Source organism: Ambystoma mexicanum, chromosome 10 (assembly GCF_040938575.1).
Source record: "Ambystoma mexicanum isolate Mex_15411 chromosome 10, UKY_AmexF1_1, whole genome shotgun sequence".
NCBI lineage: Eukaryota > Metazoa > Chordata > Amphibia > Caudata > Ambystomatidae > Ambystoma > Ambystoma mexicanum.
Window position 1 is genome coordinate 1,544,546,891 of NC_090932.1, and position 22,447 is coordinate 1,544,569,337.

At 49.0% G+C, this 22,447-nt stretch overlaps 1 protein-coding gene across 2 annotated transcripts in view; it reads left to right on the forward strand.

Moving 5' to 3' along the window:
* Nucleotides 1–13,497: 13,497 nt before the first annotated feature.
* The window catches only part of CABP1 (calcium binding protein 1), a 394,354-nt gene continuing 385,404 nt past the window's right edge, over nucleotides 13,498–22,447 (forward strand). Inside the window, exon 1 of one of the 2 annotated variants that reach the window (XM_069619775.1) lies at nucleotides 13,498–18,671. In XM_069619775.1, coding sequence (XP_069475876.1) covers nucleotides 17,556–18,671 — 1,116 coding nt within the window. In that variant the 5' untranslated portion in view covers nucleotides 13,498–17,555. The remainder of the gene's footprint in view (nucleotides 18,672–22,447) is intronic. The other variant, XM_069619776.1, reaches the window with a different exon arrangement.

Consider the following 22,447-nt stretch of genomic DNA (forward strand, 5'->3'; position numbering starts at 1 on the left):
AAAGCGAATACAACAGGGTCTTACGTGGAGGAAAAATAGCCACACAGCCTATTCTTGCCCCCATATTCCTGTGTCAAAACAGCCAAAGCACATCCATCACGTTCATGCACATACAAAACAAAGCCTTTTTCATAATTTGGTGTGCCCAAAACTGGTGCTGAACACAACGCAGCCTTAAGCAAATCAAAAGCGTTCTGGCAATCCATGTTCATTGGTAAAGGCAAAGAAATGTCCTTCTTTGGCAGTGCCAAAAAATCGGGATCCACTGTCTACAATATGAGGACATGCCTATTAAAGCTCTGACCTCGTTCTGTGTATTTTCGAACAGACATATCAGAGATGCTTTGTATCGATTAAGTTGTCAGTCTTCTTCCCTCCTTCGACAGGAGAAGGCCAAATAGGTGACTCCCTGTCGACAATGATGAAACTTCTTCAATGAAGCCTTATGCCCATGTTCTGCTAAATGAATTAGCAGCAACACAGTGCCCTCTTTGCAGGCATCTTCAGAATCAGCAGCTAGAAGTAGATCATCAACATATTGCAATAATGTGCAAGTGGAAGGCAACTCGAGCATATCAAGCTGTTCTTTCAATGCTCTACTGTAGATACTTGGACTCTCAGTGTATACTTGCGGCACCCGAGTAAATGTGAATGAGCGTCCCTCAGGGTGAACACAAACAAATATCTGCTATCAACATGTACAGGGATACTAAAAAAAGCGTTCTTCAAATCCACAACACTAAAATGTGTAGCCATGGCTGGAATCATAGTCAGAATTGTGGTGACATCACGTACAATCGGAAACTGTAGAGCAACTACCTTATTAATTGTGCGCAAATCAATAATACACCAAAAAGTAATCGCATTATCCCCTTTCCTATAGGCTGGTAAAATTAGACTATTACACACACTCCCCGCAATTTCTTCAATTACACCTCAGTGTACGAAATCAGAAATAATACTTTTCAAAGCCTGTTCACCTTCAACCAAAATCTTATACTGCAGAATACATGGCAATTTGACACCTGGTTTTAACACAATTTGAACTGGCTCAACCTGTAAAATTCCAACATCATTGTCATTAACTGCCCATAAACATGTCAGAACCTTATTCAATTCAGTTGGTAAAGGCATAGACAAACATTGTGGAACAGAAGTTTGTTGGGGCGAAATTGTTAAGTACACCCCATCTGGAGAACAATAAATAACCGCATTCAATTTCTTTAATGAATTCAATCCCAGCAAATTTTCGCCACAATTTGTCGTCAATAGAAATGGACAAGAATCAGTAAATAGTCCCAGTGCAATTGGTACCGGCCGAGAGACCAGACTAACCACTGGCATACCAGAGAACCCTACAGAAATGTTGTACTGCCCTGACAGTGGAATATCTGGGACCCGTGAATGATCAATGGAACACTTCTGTGCTCCTGTATCTATCAAAAAGAGATGCTCCCTATTCCCCACCTTCATTTCAAAGCAGGGCCCTTTCTGATTGACGGGAATAGGTACCGGTTCTGGACCCTGCTTCGGGCTGTCCTAACAGAACAGTAGGTCGTCAGATGCAAAATCCTCAGAAAAGTAGTCATTCGAAGGATTATCAAAAATATTCCCACTAATAACACTTTATTGCTGATTATCTTGTGATGGTGTCTGTTGGTTCTGTGTAAACAGATTTCTACCAGGACCCCCTATCCCAGGATGGCCTCTGGATCATCTACCCATGACACCATATGTACTATTTGATCTCTGCTCTAGGATCGGGCATTGTGCTTGCCAATGACCCTCCTGTCTACAATATGCATACTGGTTTATGTGTACGGTATCCAGTTGTGCACCACCCTGTGGTGTAAATTGGCCTCTGAACTGTGTATTCCCACCTCTGGCTCCTCTAGCTATCTGCTGCAATAACAATCTATTCTTCAGGTCTCCTTTCTTCTTTTCCACCTTCCCCTTCTCTGTATTAACCCTATTTGCATAATACTGAGCCATGTGTAACACTTCAGATTGTGATTTTGCTTGCCACGCACTCTCAGAAGTCATGATTTGTGATTGGATTTCAGACAACAATCCATGCACAAACTTATCAACAAATAGCCTCTTTCCTGGCTCTGTACTTAAATCTTGAGCACTAAAATCCGAAAATACTCGCTCAAATCTGTTAAAATACTCTGTTGCACCTTCTGACTTCCTTTGTATGCAAGCCGTAAGCTTATACCATATTATTCTTTTTTTCAGGAACCAGAGTTTTTAATTTAGTCACTATTCTATCTGTCAACATTAGAATCACCTGTGGCGGTTTCTCACCGGCATTCCTTTCCCCATCTGCTCGTACTGAGGCATCCCATCTATCACCCATCCCTGCCTGATCATCTATAGTTCTAATCTGCTTCCTTAAATCAGCAGGAAGGATCACGGGAAACAACAAATCTAAATCACCCAGCGTGAAAACTGACGAATGCAAAACATTACATTTCTTTATAAAATCCTGTTGGATTCTTCCTAATATCTGGAATTGATTGCCTAATGGTATTCACTTATTGTTTAGAAAATGGGCATGGACAAACTGTTAAACATAGTGTGCTTCTATAGTGGTGACTGGTGTTCCTGCTGCAGCATTAGCAGGAATCTACTTTCGGAAGAAATGTTGGAGGAACCTCCTTCATCGGCAATTGTAAAGTAGGCAAATCTGAACTTCTATTAAGTAACAAGGCTAAATCAAGTGACAAAGACGTCAATGCAGTATCGGGCAAAAATGCTCTTTCATAAATAACCAAGTCCGCGAGACAACATTCCTTTCTCTTCATAAATTCATCTTGTAAATACTCAACCATCACCTGTAACACTTTCCTTTGGATTGCCAGAGCATACTGACTCAACGTGTCATGCACGTCAATGGGAGAAATTGAAACAGTCGAAATCCATCTCAGAGCGTCTTTTGTGCATTTCTTAACTCATTGGTTTCAATGGAGGAAGAAATCGCTTCTGCACATTTCTCTACATGCTCATATACTTTTGCAGCAGTGTCCCTTGACCAGGCAAGAATGTTCATAACCCTCAACCCCTGTGGGACATTTCATGTCCGTCAAATCACTCCATATATCAACCAAATACGTTCCCATCCGTTCTATAAAAATATTCTGTTCAAGAATACCCCTTTGATCAGTAATCGCAAATAAAACAGCTGATTCATCACCCTCTTCTAGGTACTTTTTAGCCCATGTATACAATTCTCTCTTTCTGTCTTTAGATACTGTGCCACGAGTCACTATTCTTGGATCAGCTCCCGCCTCTTTAACCACTACAGGCGGAGCAGAACCACCTGACAAAGAGAGTTCATACAATTCTTGTTCAATAGTTAGCGGAGGTAATACCGCTGGCGGTGTAAACAGAATTATGGGGACAGCAACTGTTGGCACGGGTGGAGGTGCAGGAGGAGGAACAACAACAGTGGGAGGCACATAAGAAGGTGGTGGAGTTGAAACAGTTCTACGTTCATTCAATAATTTATTAATTAACTTGTCTGATGTATGAAAATCCTGAGAGGGATATATCTTTTGCACATCTAGATGCAAAGCCCTGTCCATACCTATATGGATTCTGACTGTTTCTGTTGATCATGCAAAAATCCTTTCTCAGCATTCGTCATGTGTCTGCGTGCATGCATTTCTCTACTTTTGAGCTGCTGCATAGATTCCTTTCTCCAATCTTTAACTGCATCAAATGCTGCAGGCCTAGCCTTTTTTCTCAACAATGCAGATTCTAAATGCTCTAAGCGGGCAATTTCAAAACTACCATCAACTGGCCACTGAAGTTCGGAAACATGTCTGGTCTGTCTGTGCCAAATGTAATTAAAAACAATAGTTCCCAGGCAATACTTACAATACATTAAATAAGCCGGGGACCCTTTGGGTGGCGCCAGTTGTCCTTGTTTCAAAGATTGTCTTTCCCTGCAGAATAATACCCTGTAACAAGATGACAATTTCCCAGGCATAGTTAAATTGCGATCTTACCTGGCTATGTTTGTTTCTGCAGAGACAACACTTGCAACAAATATCAGGATTCTAAGAATCGGGGTACGACTCACCTGATTTAAAATCAAAGGGTCGGATTGGACATAAAATCGTCGTGGCTGGCATTTTCACAAAACAGGCCTCAATAAGGGGACCCTCGTCGTAAAGCCCTACTAAACGCTGCTCACTGTCCAGGGATAGGGAGTGCAGTACTGCAGAGGTATCGCGTCTCACTTTGCAGGCACCCCATCACTCTCCGATCCAGGTACGGTAGCCTCATCTTCGTCTAGCGATGTGGCATCAATCTTGAGGGTCCCTATTCGGGCGCCATCTGAAAGATTAAAGAAAATCGAGGCTTAATACCACATAATAGAAATGCGCTGGTCACAAGGTCAAAGTATAACGTACATTTATTAACAGGCAGCTGTCTGGCTCTCAACACCCCGCAATGTGTGGAAGCAGACACTGTGAGATGAGAGAGTACTGAACATTTCAAAAACACAAGTATTTATACAGATTTCCACAATCCCGGACACATCATCCAGCCCCTCTTCATGCAATACATTTACCTAGGGTTCATGCACTATCCACATAACTAAGTCATGCTTAAACATCTTTGAATAGTTTGTTGTTTTCCTTTAAACATTTCACATGTTTTCCAAATATAAGACACAAAGGTAACATTCCTTATTTGCTCGCCTATATTTGTCTATCATTTGTTCTTGAGTTTAAAGTCAGCTTAGTTTCAAGGAGCGAAAACAAAGATTTCTGCAAGAAGAGCACGTTCAACTATTCATCATTCCACTTGCTGTTTGAACAGGGAAGGCACTATTGGAACTGATTAGTACAGCTTTTGTTTAACTCCTAGGTTTCTCAGTGTAGGACAAACAATCCACTTTAGCAGCTTCGACATTCTTAATTACGTTGACATTATGGAAACAGTACAAAGTTAATTTTGCTCTGCTGGAGCCAAAAACAAAATTCTAAACATAGGACAGAAAGCAAGATGCGATCTAAATGGTGGATAACTCAACATGGCAGCGTAGTCAGCCAGTTTCAGGTTCATTCAATGCAATTTATAGTGCGATGCGAAAGTGCTTAGACCAATTGTTCACTATCAGGCGGTATTCATGCAAAATATACTTTTACAAGACCAGCATGTCCTATTCTTAGGTCTGGAACCTCGCTGTGAAAGGGAACGAGCCCTAAGAATAAGTAATAGGCGCAATGGCGAGCCGGCTGTATTAAAATACCCACATCACAGAAATGAAGCCACCAGCATTCTTACAAGGTGCAAGCAATAATCTGGTACTTGCTTCAGAGAGATCATTTCAAAAGACCGTTTCATATCTGCAATTTTATATGCGAATGGAACTAAATGAAGATGGCCTCGAAAACGACGATCAAGTCAAAACACGTGTCAGCTGATGTAGTGTCTCAATAAAGAATTGTGCAGATGGAACTTTAAATGGCTTTAATATTATTATAATGTTTGAATTATGAATACAATCTAATTTCCAAGGGAAGAGCGCGGTGAACAAGTCATACCACTACTAGTGATTCTCTACAATTTGGTGGAAGTGGGTACACCTATTATATGACCTAAACGCCGCAGCTTAGTCCAGCACAAATATTCTCAAGTGGGCAGAGCGCCCTATCACAGGCCCTGTACCCATAATCTTAACTATTTCCCTCCCAGTAATGTGATATTTCTGAATTTGAAGGCAGCACAAAATCAGTCTTTTTTTGTGTGCAGCCTACAAAATGTGGAAATATCACATAGAGCGACCCACACAGATGGTTTGAATACCGCATACCTCTTTTTAAGGATGGTTTAGAAAATATATAAACCTCAAGGAATAATCTGTGTAAATAAACTCCCACCTTTCTAGAAAAAGCATTCCAAACACACTAACTGCAAAGGTTATTTATTTATTTTATTTTTATTTATTGGACATTTCTATGGTGCCTATACACAAGTGTTTCCAGGTGCCACAAGTCAAAAAGGGAGGGGTGGGGGACAGAGCAGAATGTAACAGCAACAAACGGTTCTACTAGGGCTTGTGACACTTGTACTGTGCAAGTGCAGTGAAAAATAAGTGAGGGGGGAGGGGGAAGGACAGGGCAGTCAGGCTGGGATAAGGGAAGGAGGGAGGGAGCAAGTGCGGGAGGCAGGAGCTGGGCATGTGCAACACGAGGTCGAGGGGGGCAAGTGCAGGGGTTAACCAGGGGTAAGCGTCAGCTAGTGCGAGGGTGGGGGGACCAGATTCAAGATAGTCAGGGAAGGGTGCCCGAGGGCAAGTACTGGTTAGGGGCGCTGGGGAGGACTGGTCGAGGAGGACCTGGTCCCTGTAAGAATCATAAGGGGCCAAGCACCAGTTGCAGTGGCAGAGGGACATTAGCACGGGAGGGGGAGAGGGAAAGAGGATGAGAAAAGGAAAGTCTTGAGAAGCTTCTGGAATTTAAGGGGATCCGGCTCAAGTCTAAGAGGGGCAGGGAGGCCATTCCAGAGGGAGGATCCTGCAAAAAAACTCTCTGGTTTGTAAAACATCTGATCTGCAGAGAATTGGAGCTAGAGGACCGAAGGACTCTAGCAGGGAGGTATTTAGGGAGAGAAGGTTAGATGTAGCGCAGTCCTATTCTGGATAAATTGAGGGCAAAGGGAGGTAAGAGGCAGATTTGGGAGGAGGCTGTTGCAGTAGTCCAGCCTGGAGAGGACCAGAGCTCTGTAGACATTGAGCTTCTGGGGCAAGGTAAGGAAAGGGAGAATGCCCCTGGGAAGGTGGAGCTGAAAGCTGGCCTTCCTGGCGAGGTCTGTGATGTGAGGGGAGAAGGAAAGAGAGGATTCGAAGATTACCCCAAGATTTTTTGTCTCACAAGAGGGTGAGGGGGGCGCAAGGAGGGTGGCCAGCGAGTGGGCCGGAAACAGGGAGCAGATGTCTCAATGCGGATGATCTTGGTCTTACTGGCATTAAGGCAGAGATCATTAGCAGAGCACCATGCCTGAATAGCCGTCAGGCAGTCAGGTATGAGAGAGGAAAAAGAAGAGGTAGAGGAGGGAAGCTTAAAGGAAAGCTGTGTGCCATCTGCATAACACTGGAAGTGAGGAGAGAAGGTGGAGATCAAGTGGGCAAGAGGGGCAAGGTAGATATTGAAGGGCCACTGCAAAAGGATAGAGCCCTGAGGGTTGCAGCAGGTAGAGAGTGAATTGGAGGACAGGAAAGGGCCATTGGGAACGTCTGTTAGAGAGGAAGGAGGTCAGCCAGGCCAGTGTCCGGTCCGTGATTCCTGGGGTATCACAGAGACGATTTATGAGGTTGGCATGGTTGACCGTGTCAAAGGCAGAGGAAAGATCGAGAAGGATCAGAACAGAGGGAGAGTTGGAATCAAGATTTGAGAGCAGGTAACCACGGGTGTTGAGGTGTCCATGCCTCTGGATGCGCTGAAGCCAGACTGGTGGTTGTGGAGACAGTCAACAGATTTGGTGTGGTGTGTCAGTTGGGGGATGATCAACTTCTCAAGGAGTATGCCCAGGAAAGGGGTGATGGAGATATGGTGATGATTAGCATGGCGGGAAGGCTCTGCAGGCAGTTTTTTTGGAGAGGGTGCACAAGGGAGTGCTTGAGGGGTTGTGGGAAACAGCCAGTGGCAAAAGAGTGGCCTTAGAAACAGCCAGGGCATAGGCGAGAGAGGAGATACTGTCCTTAATAGTTCTGGAAGAGCAGGGGAGCACCTGTTTGGAAGTGACTTTCATAGAGAAGACTATTTTAGAGACCTCATCCGGTGCACTGGGGGAGAATTATAAGAGTATGGGGAGAACTAGAGGGGGGCCAAGGGAGGAAAGAGAGGAGGGGGTGGGGAGAGGAGTAGAGGACAGGATGTCCTGAGTTTTGGTGGAGATGTGGGAGGCCAGGTTAGGGGCGTCTGCAAGTCCAGCATGGTAAGGTTACTGGCTGATGACTGAATCATGTGCATACAGGGGTTGTTACACGGCCCTGGTAGTCCGATGAGTCTATGCTCTTCGAACACACTGACAACAGGAGTTCTTGATGTTGAGGGGGTGGCGGAGCAACAGGCAAACCTTCATCATTGATGGAGTGCCATGCAGTCCTTTGTGGTATGTCAGTGCCTTGACTATGGTGGGGGTTATCGAGGGCCAGATCCATGTCAGGTTGTTAGGATACATCTCATTAATATTCATGAGCTAAATTTGCATTCTAAATGTATGCAAATATTTTCCTCGTGAATATTAATGTAGGATGTCCTGAAAACCTGTTAGGATCCTGGACCTCGAGGCCTGGAGTTGGACAACCCACTCTATGGGGTCACAGCAATGAATATAACAATGTGGATCTACTCATCACCCAGCAGATACCATAGCAGTGAAACCAGATATTTTAGGATATTCCAGCCTGCATGCAGGCACCGTGGCAGTGGTCCCAGATGTCACCTAAGGACATATGATGGTGCCTGTCCTGATATTCTCATCGTCCCTGACTCTGGGTCAGAATTTGTGACTACATGCCTGACACTCTGGCCCTCATTACAAGCTTGTTGGTCTGGAAACAACAGGGCCGGTAAGCTTACCAGCACTGTTGTCACCGGACAGGCAAACTACGAATCTGCGGCCAGGTGCTGTCCAGCCACCAGGGCAGACCTGGCGGGCGGAACGGCATCCGGCCACAGACATACACGGAAGCACCAGCAGTGTTATAATCCCCCAGTGATTCCGACAAGTCAGGTGGCGGTAAATCATTATGGGTCCGGCGGCTACCTGCCGGTTTTACCCGCACGGTTTCCGTCGGACCCCATAATGAGGGCCTCTGTCAATTACTGTTTGCTTTGGTGCATGGGCTCACGCTTCTTTGTCCTTGGGAGTCCGGGCTGGTCGCATCAAAACAAAACCAGTAAGCACCAGTCTTGGTCTCACCGTGGTAGGTTGGAAGGTCAGATCCAACAAGGATGAGCCGAGCTTCACTGGCAGGGGGTCCTAGAGACTTGCCGATGCCAGGAGGGCGACTCCCCCTTCCAATCTTCCGCTCAGCCTGGTCTTCTGATTCTAAATTGTCGACCCTGAAGCTCTGAGGCTGGCAGAGTTAGGACCACGTATGGTCACATGTGTATCCAGAACAATGTTCGGATGCAGGAGTCTGCACTTGATGATTTTACATGGGGAGTCACATGTAGATGCACACTAGGGGGTACCGCAAGCTGCCACCAAAGAATGGAACCATCTGAGCCACCTGTGGAAAGAGACTTGCACTGGAAAAATAGGGTGCATTGTGCTAAGGGTCCTCGGGCAGCACATTGGGATTTACGCCACTGATGAGCCCTAGAAATAGTGATATCAATAGTAGATAGAGTCTAGCTGGAGGCTCCATGCTGTCGGTGACACCGTGGGCCCCCAGCACCGGTCACATGTATACTGCCTGCGACTCTAATGTTCCTATGGGGTCACACGTGACTGTGTAAAAAGATCTTCATAGTAACCTGTTCACTGCAGAGGACCTGGCAGTGCAGGTCCTCTGCATTCTGTCCGGAATGGAGGTTGCCTGGCCCCGCCTGCTGACTAAGCCCGCCCACACTGTGGCATGCATTCCTGATGCAGTAAATTAAGGAGTCAATGCTACTCAGGGGGCTGTATGAAGACCATATAGAAAAGAGGAGACCATGCCTGGGGCCCTCAGGACCAAACTACTACTCACACAGGGCTTCGTACTCGCTGCAGTGGGCACACAGCCCATTGTGCTAGCTTAACTCTTTCTTAACTTGGCACCGTGCAAAGATCTCTCTGTTGCAGCCAGACTTCACAATCCAGCGATTGGAAAAGGCAAGTGGGAAAGGTCACGCAAGGCCGGCTTGGTCATGAGAGCATTGCCGCCTGTCTCATTTATCCCTCAGTTTCACATCCTTTGGTTCTCTCCCACCCTCCTACCAACCAGTCGTTTTTGTTGATCTGATTAGGAAAGGCGTGGGTATGAGATGCTTTGAACTGCATACTTACCTATTATTTTGTGTTTTATTTCCTCTTATTTATTTACTTTTTCTTTTCTTCTAATTCATGTTTTAATCATGTGTAAAGTTTATTTATAAACTGTATCACATTATTAATAAAATTGTAAATTGTTTTTGTTTTGCAGTTGTTTGGCCAGTGCAAGCTGCGCAAGGTTGGTAACCACTGTCTGCCCATCATTTTTGCACCCTTCTTTTCCCGCCCTGTTCCTGCCCTGTTGGCCTGACCGTTTCCTCTTTTCTCCTTTTGAGTCTAGGATCCCAGGGCAACCTCTCACCGTGGCATCTGTACCAATGGGCAGTCAAAGATGTTTGCCATTGTTACTGCCTGGAAGGCCCTGCGTCTAGGACAGCACAACCACGGATGCAGACACCTACCCCGCACGCAGCGCATGCCTGCTCTTCAGATATGCTGAGCCTCATTCCTATCCTACTCATCCCACCACCCCGTCATTATCCAATCACTCATGCAACCTCATGCTCGTGAACACACACGTAGCAGTCCTTCGTGCTGCAGACCTCGCTAATATCATCAGACACCGCGTCAAATGCTCCCCGCATCACAGAGACCTGGCTCTCTGACTCTACCACAGACATCCTCAATGTTGTTATCCATACAGGGTGTACGATACCAGGAGGAGTCATTCCCAAGACCTCCTGGCCCTGCAGGAAGTGTCATCGTTCTACTCCTTCACACTCCTCACCGTCCACGTCCCGCTCGGATCCTCAGACAGCCACCTTCCATCTGATGTCACAACAACACAAACATGGACTTCCTCAATGGGATCACAGACCTCATCACTACAGCCGTCACCACCCACCCAACAGCATCATCCCCTCGGAGTTCAGTCTCCTGGGAACATACAAAGAAGCCCGCGTTCAGATCCTCAACGCACAGAGCATCAAACAGCTGGGCGCAGAACGCAGACACAATAAGGACAACACATTGAATCTGATATTCATCTCACCTTCAACTATCAAGTGCTTTCCACCTGTACCACATGAACTGAATGGGCCATGCTACCACACCTATGATACAAAGGATGATACAAACCAACAGGGCAAATCCCCTCTCCTAAACGGTACACACAGAACTCATTGATTGTAAAAGCTCCGTCCACAGACCACAAAAGCTCTGGAGAAAATCCCAATGTCCAGGAGACCTCATATCCCTAAGGTTTTCTGCTCCCATGTATCTCCCTCATTACCAGAATAAGACAAACTACTCCCCATCAACTATATCTATGAGAAGCCTCCAACAGGAGCAGAGCCCTCGTCAAAGACATCAAAGATGGCGCCTCACACCACACACAAATGCAACGATGTTTTCACTGATAAAATAGACAAAATCAGATAACACCTTGGCAGCAAACAGATTGCACTGACCTCACCACAAAGCATGCCAGAATCAACAAACTTAGCTTGAAGAACTTACAGGCACGTTCCCAGTCCTTAAAGACACCGCCTATGAAAAGGACATCCCCCAGCATTCATGGCCAAGGTTATCTCTGGAAAAGCATTTATCCCACTGATCCATATTATCAATGCATTTTTCACTCAAGGCCTCTTCACTGACGCATTGGAGACCAATGGGCTGGATTCTCCACTACCAATGCCTTTGCAAACTACTGACATACCACACCTGCCTTTATCAGAAAGACCATTGTAGAAGCACTCGCCCTTATATAGCATGGAAAGTTCACTTAACACAACCTCCAACAGAGCTAACCATCCAAACTCCATCCATAATCCGTCACCGTGGCCACCACCATCCAGATCATTGACAAAGACCTCCTCATCATGAAGAAAGGCGACCATGTCCTAGTAGTTCTGTGCCCACCTGCCCACTCCCTTCCATATCGATGACCAAAAAGTGCTTCTCAACGTACTTACCACCTGCATGGGTTTTCGATAACTCTGTTCTACGTTTGCCTCCAACCTCACAGACAGGCAGAGATCAGCTCATCCAGCTGGGCCCCAACCAATCAGAGCACCATCCTGTAAGATGCATCATTCCATCCCACTCCCAGCCATCTTTCACATCGCCAGGGAGACACTGGGGAACATGTCACTAACCTTGACATCAAGAACCACCAATACGCCATTGACATCAAGCGCCACCTAAGGGTCAATTCCGTCAGCGACATCCATCAACTTAAACTTGGGCTCTCACTCAGTAAAGCACTGATGTCAAGCACCTACCGGAACCTCTACCCTGCAAAGACAGAATGAATCCTCTTTTGTGGCTCAATTAACTATGGGCTCAAATCTACAGTTGGCTGATGGACATAAAAGTTGATGGCTTCCCTCCTGAACTCAGATCCAGTGCTAGGTCCCATGGCTTCATCATCCACTTTACCTTCAAGACCAACATTGAGAAGAACAGCCTAGACTAGAGCATCGTACCCGATCGCGTTCAGTAGCAAAATCAAGCACTTCATCTCCTCACTTGAGCTGATACTGGGCGATCTGCTCCCCCCTGTTTCCTCTGTAGTTGCTTGTAGATCCCTTGCTGCCAAATTGCCCGCCGTCCCATCCCCCGTGTTTAGCTCCCTATCGCATGCCTTCATCCCTTGCGATCTGCTTTCCTCGCTGTCTTCCTCCACCTGTGACTTGTAAAGGGCTCTGTTGCTTCCCGAAGTAAATTCCATGCTCAGTAAATACCCCGATAATCAGCAGACTGGAATCCAAGAGCTTCCCTGGGACTCTGGAATAACATACCAAGGCACATCCGATTGGCCTCAACTCTCCCTGCACATCCCTAAGGAACTGAAGACCCCACGCTTTATGGGCATCTTGCCGCCCATTGCCCCCCCAACCCCAGTGCCCACTAGCACTTGTTCGTCCCCCGCTATTCCTGCCTTTCTCCCTCTGTGTTCTCCCAGTTTTTCTGCACACTGCTCCATTGCTTTCCAGCTCGGTGTGTCCTATAGAAATCCCTGTTTTCTTTCTTTGGTTTTGGCATCTTAGTTTTATGACCTTTACAACAAGTCCTGCTTAGTTTGGATGGTAATTACTGTGCCTTGGTTAGCTGGGGTGGGGTTGTGGGGAGTAGTCTAGTTTCTTCTTTAATGAGTAAATTATGTTTGTGTAAAGATGGTAACTGAAAGTAATAGGTATATGATGTTTTATTTGAAGATTTGTAAAAAAAAAAACGAATATGGTTAAGCCACAATAAAACATTTTTTTAAAAAATTCCTTACGTGGTGCAGCATGACGTCAGCTGGCTGAGCTCAGTCTGAATGGTAGGCGCCATTGGGTCTTATTAGCATAGGAAGTAGCCTCGCACAGAGGCGGGTAGAGCTGGGGCAGCGTCCGTCGCATATGAAGCCAAAGAACAGGGCTGGGGATTAGGGAACAGATGCAGGGGACGGGTGTGAAGGGGGCGAGGGCTGGTGATGTCAGGCCGTCCTTTGGCAGGTGTGTGACGCTAATGAACGAAGTAGCCTGCAATGCACAGGGCGCGGGGCCTGTCTCAGACACCACCACCCAGAGGGCCATGGAGGTGGTGGCAAGAGTGGGCGGAGAGGCCCTAGGTGGCTGGTGCAACCTTGGGGTGGGTGTGGACCCCTCTGTGCAGAGAGCTGCGGGCCGCGCTTGCCAGAGCTGTCATGCAGAAGCCGCCTGTATGTTGGCTGGGAGAGAGTTAAAATACAGCAAGCAGCCGCAGCAGCAGCCGTCCCACTGCGCTGCCAGGGACAGACAGGCAGACAAACCGGCAGGGTGGCAGGGAGGACGGTGGGCAGCCCCCGCTCAAGGTGCTGCCGGGTTCCCTTTCCAACCCTCCGACCCGCTGCACCTTTCACTCGGGATCCGGTTCCCCGTTAAATATTCATGGCCCTTCCCAGCCTCTATTTAATGCCGCTCGTCTCCATCCCTGGAAGGCAGCCGCAGCCTTCCCTCTCCCCGTGCGTACAGCCGCTCTGACCGCTCCAGCGCCCGGGCCTGTGCTGCTACCCCCAACAGGTATCGGTCCCTGTCCCGGGGAGGTGCACAAAGAAAGGGGGGCTACAGGAGGGAGGGGAGAGAAGGGATACGCGAGGGAGAAGAGAAGGAGAGAAGGGAGGGAGAAGCGGGCAGAAAGAGAGAGAGAGGGGGGGAGAGAAAGAGTGCACGAGCCACAGTGAAGGAGGAAGAGAGGAAGCAAACAAAGGATGCGAAGGAAGAGGGTAAGTGGGAAGAGGTAAGTGGGCGAGGGTGATTTAAGAGAGAAAAGGGGACTGACGGAAAGGAAGGGGTGGGGGTAAGGAATAGGTGAGAGGGGCCACTGTGGGTTTGGGAGGATAATTGGCGAGGGGAGAGAATTCCGAGGGAGGCCGGGCTAAGAAGGAGAGAGGGGGGTCCTGGAGAAGTGAAACGAGAAGTAAGTGGGGGGAGTGGGAAGAAAGGTAACATTGAGGAGCTGGATTAAGGGAGGGGCGCGGCGGAAGGGAGGCCAACGAGCGTGAGAGAGAGTGAGAAGGGTGTTGAGGGGAGGTCCAGCGCGTGTGGCGAGGGAGGAGCTAAGAGGCAAGAAGTAGACTGGTAGAGGAGAAAAGTAGAAAGTAGGGGAAGAAAGAGAAGTGAAGAGGCTAAGGAGAAAGGCAGGGGGGCAGTAAGGAGGTATACAGGAGGAAGTGGGCTCATAGCAATTGGGATCGAGTTTGGACTGTAAAGGGTTGGGAACGAAATGAAGTGGGGAAAAGTAGGAGGGTGGACATGATAGGTGGGAAGCGAGGGGGAGGCAGTGAGGTCTTTTGAGTCATTGGGTTGTGGTGGGGAGGTAGCAGTGGGGGTGAAGGAGAAAGGGGACAAGTGAAAGGGTTGAAGTAATAGTAAGGAAATATATTTAGGGAAACTGCCTGGGCTATAGAAGGGGCGCTGCACACAGGATATGTTCCTTGGGGCAAAAGGGGCATTGCCCTCAAGATCTGTCCAGTGGAGTGGAAGCGGCATTTCATACAGGAGCTGTCCATGGCGCTGCAGGACCGCTGCATGAAGGACCTCTCCTTGGTCCTGAAGAGCGCTACACACACCTCCTCTGTGGCGGAAGGAGCACTGCCTGCAAGAGCTGCCCCTGGGGCCGAATGAGCACCGCACACAGGAGCTGTCCCTGACGCTATAGGAGCACTGAGCGCGGGAGCTGTCCCTGGGGCTGAAGGAGCACTGCTCACGGGTGCTATCCGCGTGGGCTCTGCTCACGGGTGCTATCCGCGTGGGCTGACGGAGCACTGATATCAAGAGCTGCCATTGGGAGCACCGTGCACATGAGCTATCCCTGCTGCTGGATGAGCACTACGCCCAGGCGCTGTCCCTGGTGCTGAAGGAACAATATACACAGATGCTGTCCCTGCTGAAGGAGCACTGCGCTCAGGAGCTGTCCCTGGTGCTGAAGGAGCACTGCGCTCAGACGCTGTCGCTGGTGCTGAAGGAGCACCTCACACAGGAGCTGTCCCTGGTGTTATAGGATCACTAAGCTCGAAGCTGCCCCTGGTGCTGAAGGCGCACTGACTCAGGAGCTGTCCCTGGTGCTGAAGGAGCACTTCGCTCAGGCGCTGTCCCTGGTGCTGAAGGAGCACCTAACACAGGAGCTGTCCCTGGTGTTATAGGATCACTAAGCTCGAAGCTGTCCCTGGTGCTGAAGGAGCACTGCGCTCAGGAGCTGTCCCTGGTGCTGAAGGAGCACTGTCCACGTGGGCTGACGAAGCACTAATATCAAGAGCTGCCCTTGGGAGCATCGTGCAGGAGCACTACCCACAGACGCTGTTGCATGGTACTGACGGAGCTCTGCGCTAAGGGGCTGTCCTTGGCGTTGACGGGGCACTGCACACATGGGCTCGCCCTGGTACTAAAAGAGCACTGCCCTCCGGCGCTTTTCTCTTTTGCTGAAAGAGCATCGACCGCGCCCAGGAGCTGTCCCTGGTGCTGAATAACCACTGCAGCTGAACTAACTCCCGATAGTCACCGCAGCAGGGCTCTTCTCTGGCCATCCGTTCTAACGACCCTCTTGTCTCTCGAGGCTGGTGTCGCCTCAGTCTTACCAATGCGAGCCTGTCTTCAACTCCACCTGTCTGTATTGAGGACACCCTCCCACTCTGTCTCCCAGGGAAGAGGACACCATCCTGGAGTAAGGACACATCCGCATGCCTAGACCCTTGTCAAATGGGCACATATACTCCATTGTTAGACTGAAGAAGGCCACCCCTCCCCCGGCTGCGAACAAGTCCACCTCCATGGTCTGAGTACTTTGCCATTTCTTTTCACCGAGGACGTCCATGCTTCTCTGGGCCAAGAGACCCCCGCACCTTGTAGTGAGGACATGCTTTAGAATCCCTGGTGTCTAGACCACCCGTCCACTGCACACCTCCTTGCGTTACCTGCACGTCCACCTTCCTGGGCTGAGGCTATCTGTGCCTTGTTAAGTTGAGGACACTCACAGTGCGGAGGACTGTGCCATCTTGCTGGACAGAGGACCTGCTCAGCTGGCTGGGCAAAGGTATCTACACCTTGTATTGCGTTGCTAGGATAATAGTCACCTCTCCCTGCTAGTGGCATTGCCATCGCCCTGCTACTGGCATTGCCATCTCGTTCTGCGGCCCCTATCTCCACACCCGAGCAACGTGCCTACTTCACTGGGTGGCATACATCTAAACCATCCCGGGGCCACAGACATCTGCATTCCCCTTGGACCAAAAGCGCCTCCACGTTCCCTAAACGGCAGACATTCCCAGCTCCCTACTTTGATAGTATCTGCACTTCATTTTAAGTTGCAGACATCCCCCACTCGCTGAGTTGAGGATAGCCAAGCTGTCCCCTAGTTTCAGATATCACCGTTCTCCATGGGCTGACCAGGGCATCTGTGTCTTCTACACCGCACAGACATCGCAAATACAATGGGCTAAGGGACTATCCACCTCCCATTTGCTGCAGACATTTCCATCTGCCATACGTCGAGGATAAGGCTGTAGTCACCTTCCCTGTGCTGCAGGCAACTATAGTTTATTTGGCTTAGGCCATCTAAAGCTTAGGCCATCTGAACCGGTCCTGAGCTGCAGACATCGCCAACCTCCTTGGGCTGAGGGAATCTTCATATTCCCCAAGCAGCTGACATCACAGTCCTCCATGGGCTCAAGACAGCTGCCTCCTAAACCTCCCTGAACTGCAGAAAAATACGCCTTCAAAGGGTCAAGAGCATCTCCATATTGACCAAGTTGCAGGTATCACCATCCCCGAACCCTAAATCCTCCCTAAGCTATTGGTAGCTCCAACGTCTGTGGTTCGAGGTTATTGCTACCTTCCTCAAGCTGACGGCATATCTTACTATCCAAGGGTGAAGGGGATCACGTCCTAAAGCTGGGAACAGCTAAACTGTCAATGAGTTGAAAAAATTGCATCCTTGGTCTGGGCTCACTTCAGCCTATCTAGATTAAGGACACCTCAGTCAAGTGAGGATAGCATCACCCCAATAGCTTGGGATTCCCTGTCCAGAGTGCAACCCCCAATGGCACGAGAGTTGCATTTTACCAGGTGTGGTTCAAAGCACATCCAGCAATGAGTTCTCCCATTGCAAAGAGCGACTCCAAAACCTCCTTGCTGAAGACTGATGGGGCTAATGGCCGAAGGTCTATGAGGGACAAGCAGTCTTCCAGACGACATAGCCGGGAAGGACTGGGGCACTCCAGGAGCCTGGTTGACGACCTAAACAGCCAAGAGTACCATGAAACCGACGCCAGTTCCAGGAGGCCACTCTGCCACCCAGGAGCCAACGAGAATCGAGCCAATGGGGTACGGAGGCGCCTATCACACGGTGGCTCTGAAGGTCACCAGGCACCATTCGAAGGAGGCCCAAATGCCAGCCACAGCAAGAAACATAGTAGGGCTGCCAATGGAAAAGATGAGAGATCGTCACCACCAGTGGACGGAAGCCCAGCAATAGCCCATGGTGAGAAACAAGCCAAGTCATCCAATGGAGGCGAAGAAAACTATGAGCAACCTTCAGAAGGAGGTTCAATCATAGCCTACAGGAAGAAGCTATCTAGGGCATCTAATGATGGAGCTGAGAGTCACCAACAGCCAGCAGAAGGGGGCCAACCCATAGCCCACAGTCACAAGCATTCAAGGTCATCCAGACATCATCAGCACCAATCACAGTCCGGGCAACCACAGGAGCATGCCAATCTGATCCAACACCACCCAAGTCATCACCATCACCAGCCCAGTGATAACGAGCACCACCATGCTCATCTTCAACTCCATCCCAGTGCCGCCCAGCAACACCACCGCACTCACCCTCAGCAACATCACCAGCATCCTAGCCAACGTTCTCCCAACCACCCCCCATCCCAACAACATCCCATCCCAAAACAGCCTCATCACAGTCCAGTCCAACGTCGCCCCAGTCCAAGCCATATTTACCCCAGCCAACAGCAGGAACCTTCTCCAAAAGGATCCCCTGGTGAGGACGAAGGGCGGCCGCAACAAGAGTCTTCCAGTGGTCAGCGAGACCGCTCCAGCAAAGATCCCGTGAAGACCCCAGAGGGTCCACCACCTCAAGTGCCGACATCCAGCACCAGGACGCCAACCAAGACCAGTGGCAGCACCCAGTCCCTGGAGGTGGACCCCCTCTTCCAGGAGCTGAACCCCATTCTCAGCTCAGTCTTCGGCCAGGTAGGACCCCAATGTTTTCTCCTTTTGTCTTGACTGTGTATTCTCAGTGTGAATGGATCTGCAATGCTGCTGTGGAAGCAAAGGGGCCAACGCTTCTTCACACACAAATGGGGGGGGGGGGCTTCTCTGATTTTGGGATAAAAAAGCAAGATGGCACAGGTTTGGTGCACTACAATTTGAAGTTTGGGGGTGCTACCACAATGGGGATCAAATTGAACAAAGTCAGACTCTTTACTGAGCCACCGGGGTGGGCTATTTTGAAGGGATTGAGCCTCCCGCCCCCTTTGCCCTCCAGATTCTATATAACGCACGACTGACACCCCCCTTTACGGTGTCCGACCTGAGTGGGAGCCGAGCATGCCTTTTCCTGCCATCTTGGCATCCTGCCGGGGCCCTGCCAACACCACCCCCCCCTCCCCCGCACAGTTGAGGATGTGGGGGAAGGGGGAGAAGAGGGCCTGAATGCCGCCTGGCAGTGTGGCAGAGAAAGTCAACTCTCAGAATGAAAAGCTGATCCCACACTGTGAGCTCGAGGTCATGCGTGGTATTAAAAATAACATTCCTGCAAAGGGGCCATTTCCGAGGAAGCCGCTGATAGCAGACGCAGCGCCTTTCCGCGCGCTCCCTGCCGCCGCTCACTGCCCACCCCTCTACCCATGCATGTCACCTAGCCTTCCCCACCTGCTCCTCTCTGCCCACCTTTCCACCAGCCCTCCGAGCTCACAGAACACATCTGCGCCACGCTGCCCATATCTCCCCCCCACTCAAAGAACCACCCTTCCTACAGAAGACCCCACCACCCACTAACTCACCAAAGCGCTCATCTCCATTTAACGCTCACCGCCTTCCACAAAGGCCCCGCTAGTACACACACCCCTTGCCCTCTGCCCCTCACAGAACTTAACCCTCACCTTGTGCCTTCCTAGCTCTGCCCAGCCCCCCTGCTCTGGATTCCCCTCGCCCGTCCCCCCCTACCCCTCAACTCTGTGGGCTTGCCACGCTCTGCCCGCCATTCTACCCATTCCCCAGCAGCAGAATTCCTGGGTCTAGAACGCCCTCTCCTTTTCCCGGCGTCTTCGCCACTTCTCTCTCCCACATTGCTCCTCTTAGACGTCCCCGCATCCCCCACCACCGCTGTCTGTCCCCTGCAGCCAGCTTTCTGCTTTTGCCACACCTCTACCCCTACATCAGGGCTCTGCAACCTTTGGTTTCCAGATGTTTTCAATTGAACCTTCATTAGCCCTGGTCGCCCTGACCAATGGCGAGGGATCATGGGAGTCCTTGTCCAAAACAGCTGGAGAGGCAGCAGACCCCTGCATCGTTGCGTCACTGCTCACCGATATGCCCCTACCCCCTTTTCCTCCCCTCACCACCTTTATCTACCCCCATAATCCTTTCTACACCCCCACCTCCCCACATGTACCCCCATGGTCGCCTCTCCTGCTTCCCTCGTCTCCCATGTTTCCTTGCATACTTCACCCCTCTTGTCTACCTCACATATCTGCCTATCTTTGTTTCCCCCCTCTACCCATCTCACCCTACCCGTGTTCCCCTCTGCACCTCTTTGACCCTCTCCCAACCTTCTCCTCACAAGGCTTCCCCACCCCCATTGCCCAGCACCTCTCCCATTCGTTCCTTCCCTCGTCCCATTGCCGCACTCTCTCCGCCTCCACCAGCCCACTTGCACCTTTTGAAATCTGAGCCCCCATAGAACTCTAGTTCCTGCCTTTTGGAGGCTGGAGGTGGGGTGCAATGGCTTTAAAGTGTTCTGGGCTGTCTGGGGGTGTCAGGCCATGGCAATGGCACCCCCTGTACTGGATATCTCTCTGGGGTGATATTTGTCAACAGCGAACTCTGCTGTCCATAGAGTCTGTACCGCAGTGTTGGAAACGGGACATGACAGGTGTAAGTATTTGCACTAAGGCAAACTTTGCCCTGGTTCAAAAATGCATTGAACGAATACCTTTTTTTTTGCACTCGAACATGTTTTGCACTAAGAGTAATGCTGTGCAAAATGGCACTTACACACGTGTAGAGTTGCTGCAACACAGACCCCGAGAAGCACGAAATGCTACGAGGTCTCTCTGCTATTTGCACTTGTTGTGGCAGGTGGCACACTGATCTATGCAGCCGGTGGTTAACCCTCTGAGCTACACCGTGGGCCTGGGTAAGGGCACTTTAGAGAGGACTCGAGGTCAAGGCAGAGAAAGGCGGTTTGAAGTTGGGGAGGATTGGGTGGTTGAGGTGGTTTGGTGTGAGCACCCCTGCCTAGAGTTCCCCTCCCCACCCTAGTCACGCCACCTCCCCTCCAACACGAACCCCACCCCTTGGCCAAGATGTCTTTGCAAGTGGAGTGATGCTTGTTGCAAATCCGCTGCTGTGAAAATGTTGAGTGGATGAAAGAATTGCTGCGTGTTGGAGGGGGAGGTGCACGCAGGGGCGGCTTCTCCAGATTATACCCCGCGCGCCTTTGTCCTGCGCAGCAGAGCAGAAATATGTCAATTTCAATGAATGTAAGATGACTGCGAGAGTGGCACACTGCCCGCGCCCCTGCCAATCCAGCAGCGGGGTACGCCCAGGACTTGCGCCCTGTGAAATCTGTCCAAGAACGCAGTCTGTCTACGCATGTCCCTGCAAGTACGGCATATTAAAAACATATCCAAGACAGCAGCCAGTCTAAGTCTGTCCCTGCAAGTAGGGTATATTAAAAACCTATCCAAGACAGCAATCATTCTAAGTCTGTTCCTGCAAGTAGAGTATTTAAAAAAAAAACGATCAAAGACAGCAGTCAGTCTAAGTCTGTCTGTGAAAGTAGGGTAAATTAAAATCCTATCCAAGACAGCAGTCTAAGTCTGTCCCTGCAAGTAGGGTATATTAAAATCCTATCCAAGACAACAATCAATCTAAGTCTGTCCCTGTAAGTAGGGTATATTAAAAACCTATCCAAGACGGCAGTCTGTCTAAATCTGTCCAGGCAAGCACAGCCTGTCTAAATCTATGACTTCCAGTAGAACACAGCAGCATCTGTTCATCCTATGAGAATCTGTTTGAATCGGTCCTTGCAAGTAGAACATATCAATGTGTTCGAGCAGAGCCTGTCTACATCTATCCCTGTAAGTAGAGTATATTGAAACCTGCTCAAAACCACAGTCTGTATACATTTGTCCAAGACAGCTGAATCCTGCTCAAAACCACGGTCTGTATACATCTGTCACAGAAAGCAGTCTGTCTAAATCTGTCCATGACAGTAGTCTGTCTAAATCTGTCCTTTCAAGTAGGGTATATTAAATACCTACATGAAGAAGATGAGTCGCACCAAAGAGAGTGAGACTGAAATCTGCGCACACTTTACGGCAAAAATTGGCCAAAAAACAATTGAAATAGAAAATACAGTTTTAATGACTAATACAATATGATTTATTTGAGAACATCAATAGGATATGTTTCATAAGTAAAGTATCAATTCTGAAAACAGTTCATAGTACACATAAACATATAACAAAAGTGGTGTAATTTGCATTTATACAGATAATGCATTTTAGAATTTCTCAAAATTATTAAAATAAAAAGAAACTATTGGATTCATTGCTCGTTTCAGAAAGGACGATATACACTTAAGTTAGGTAGTGGTTTCTAAGTGTATCCTTTTCTGTCAATAAGACACGTTTCGGACTTTACTGCCCTTCATCAGGTACATACATTCACACGTTCTGTAAAGTAAATAAATAAACTCATCACTACTAAATTTTTAAGTAACTATTGATATGCCTTTTCTG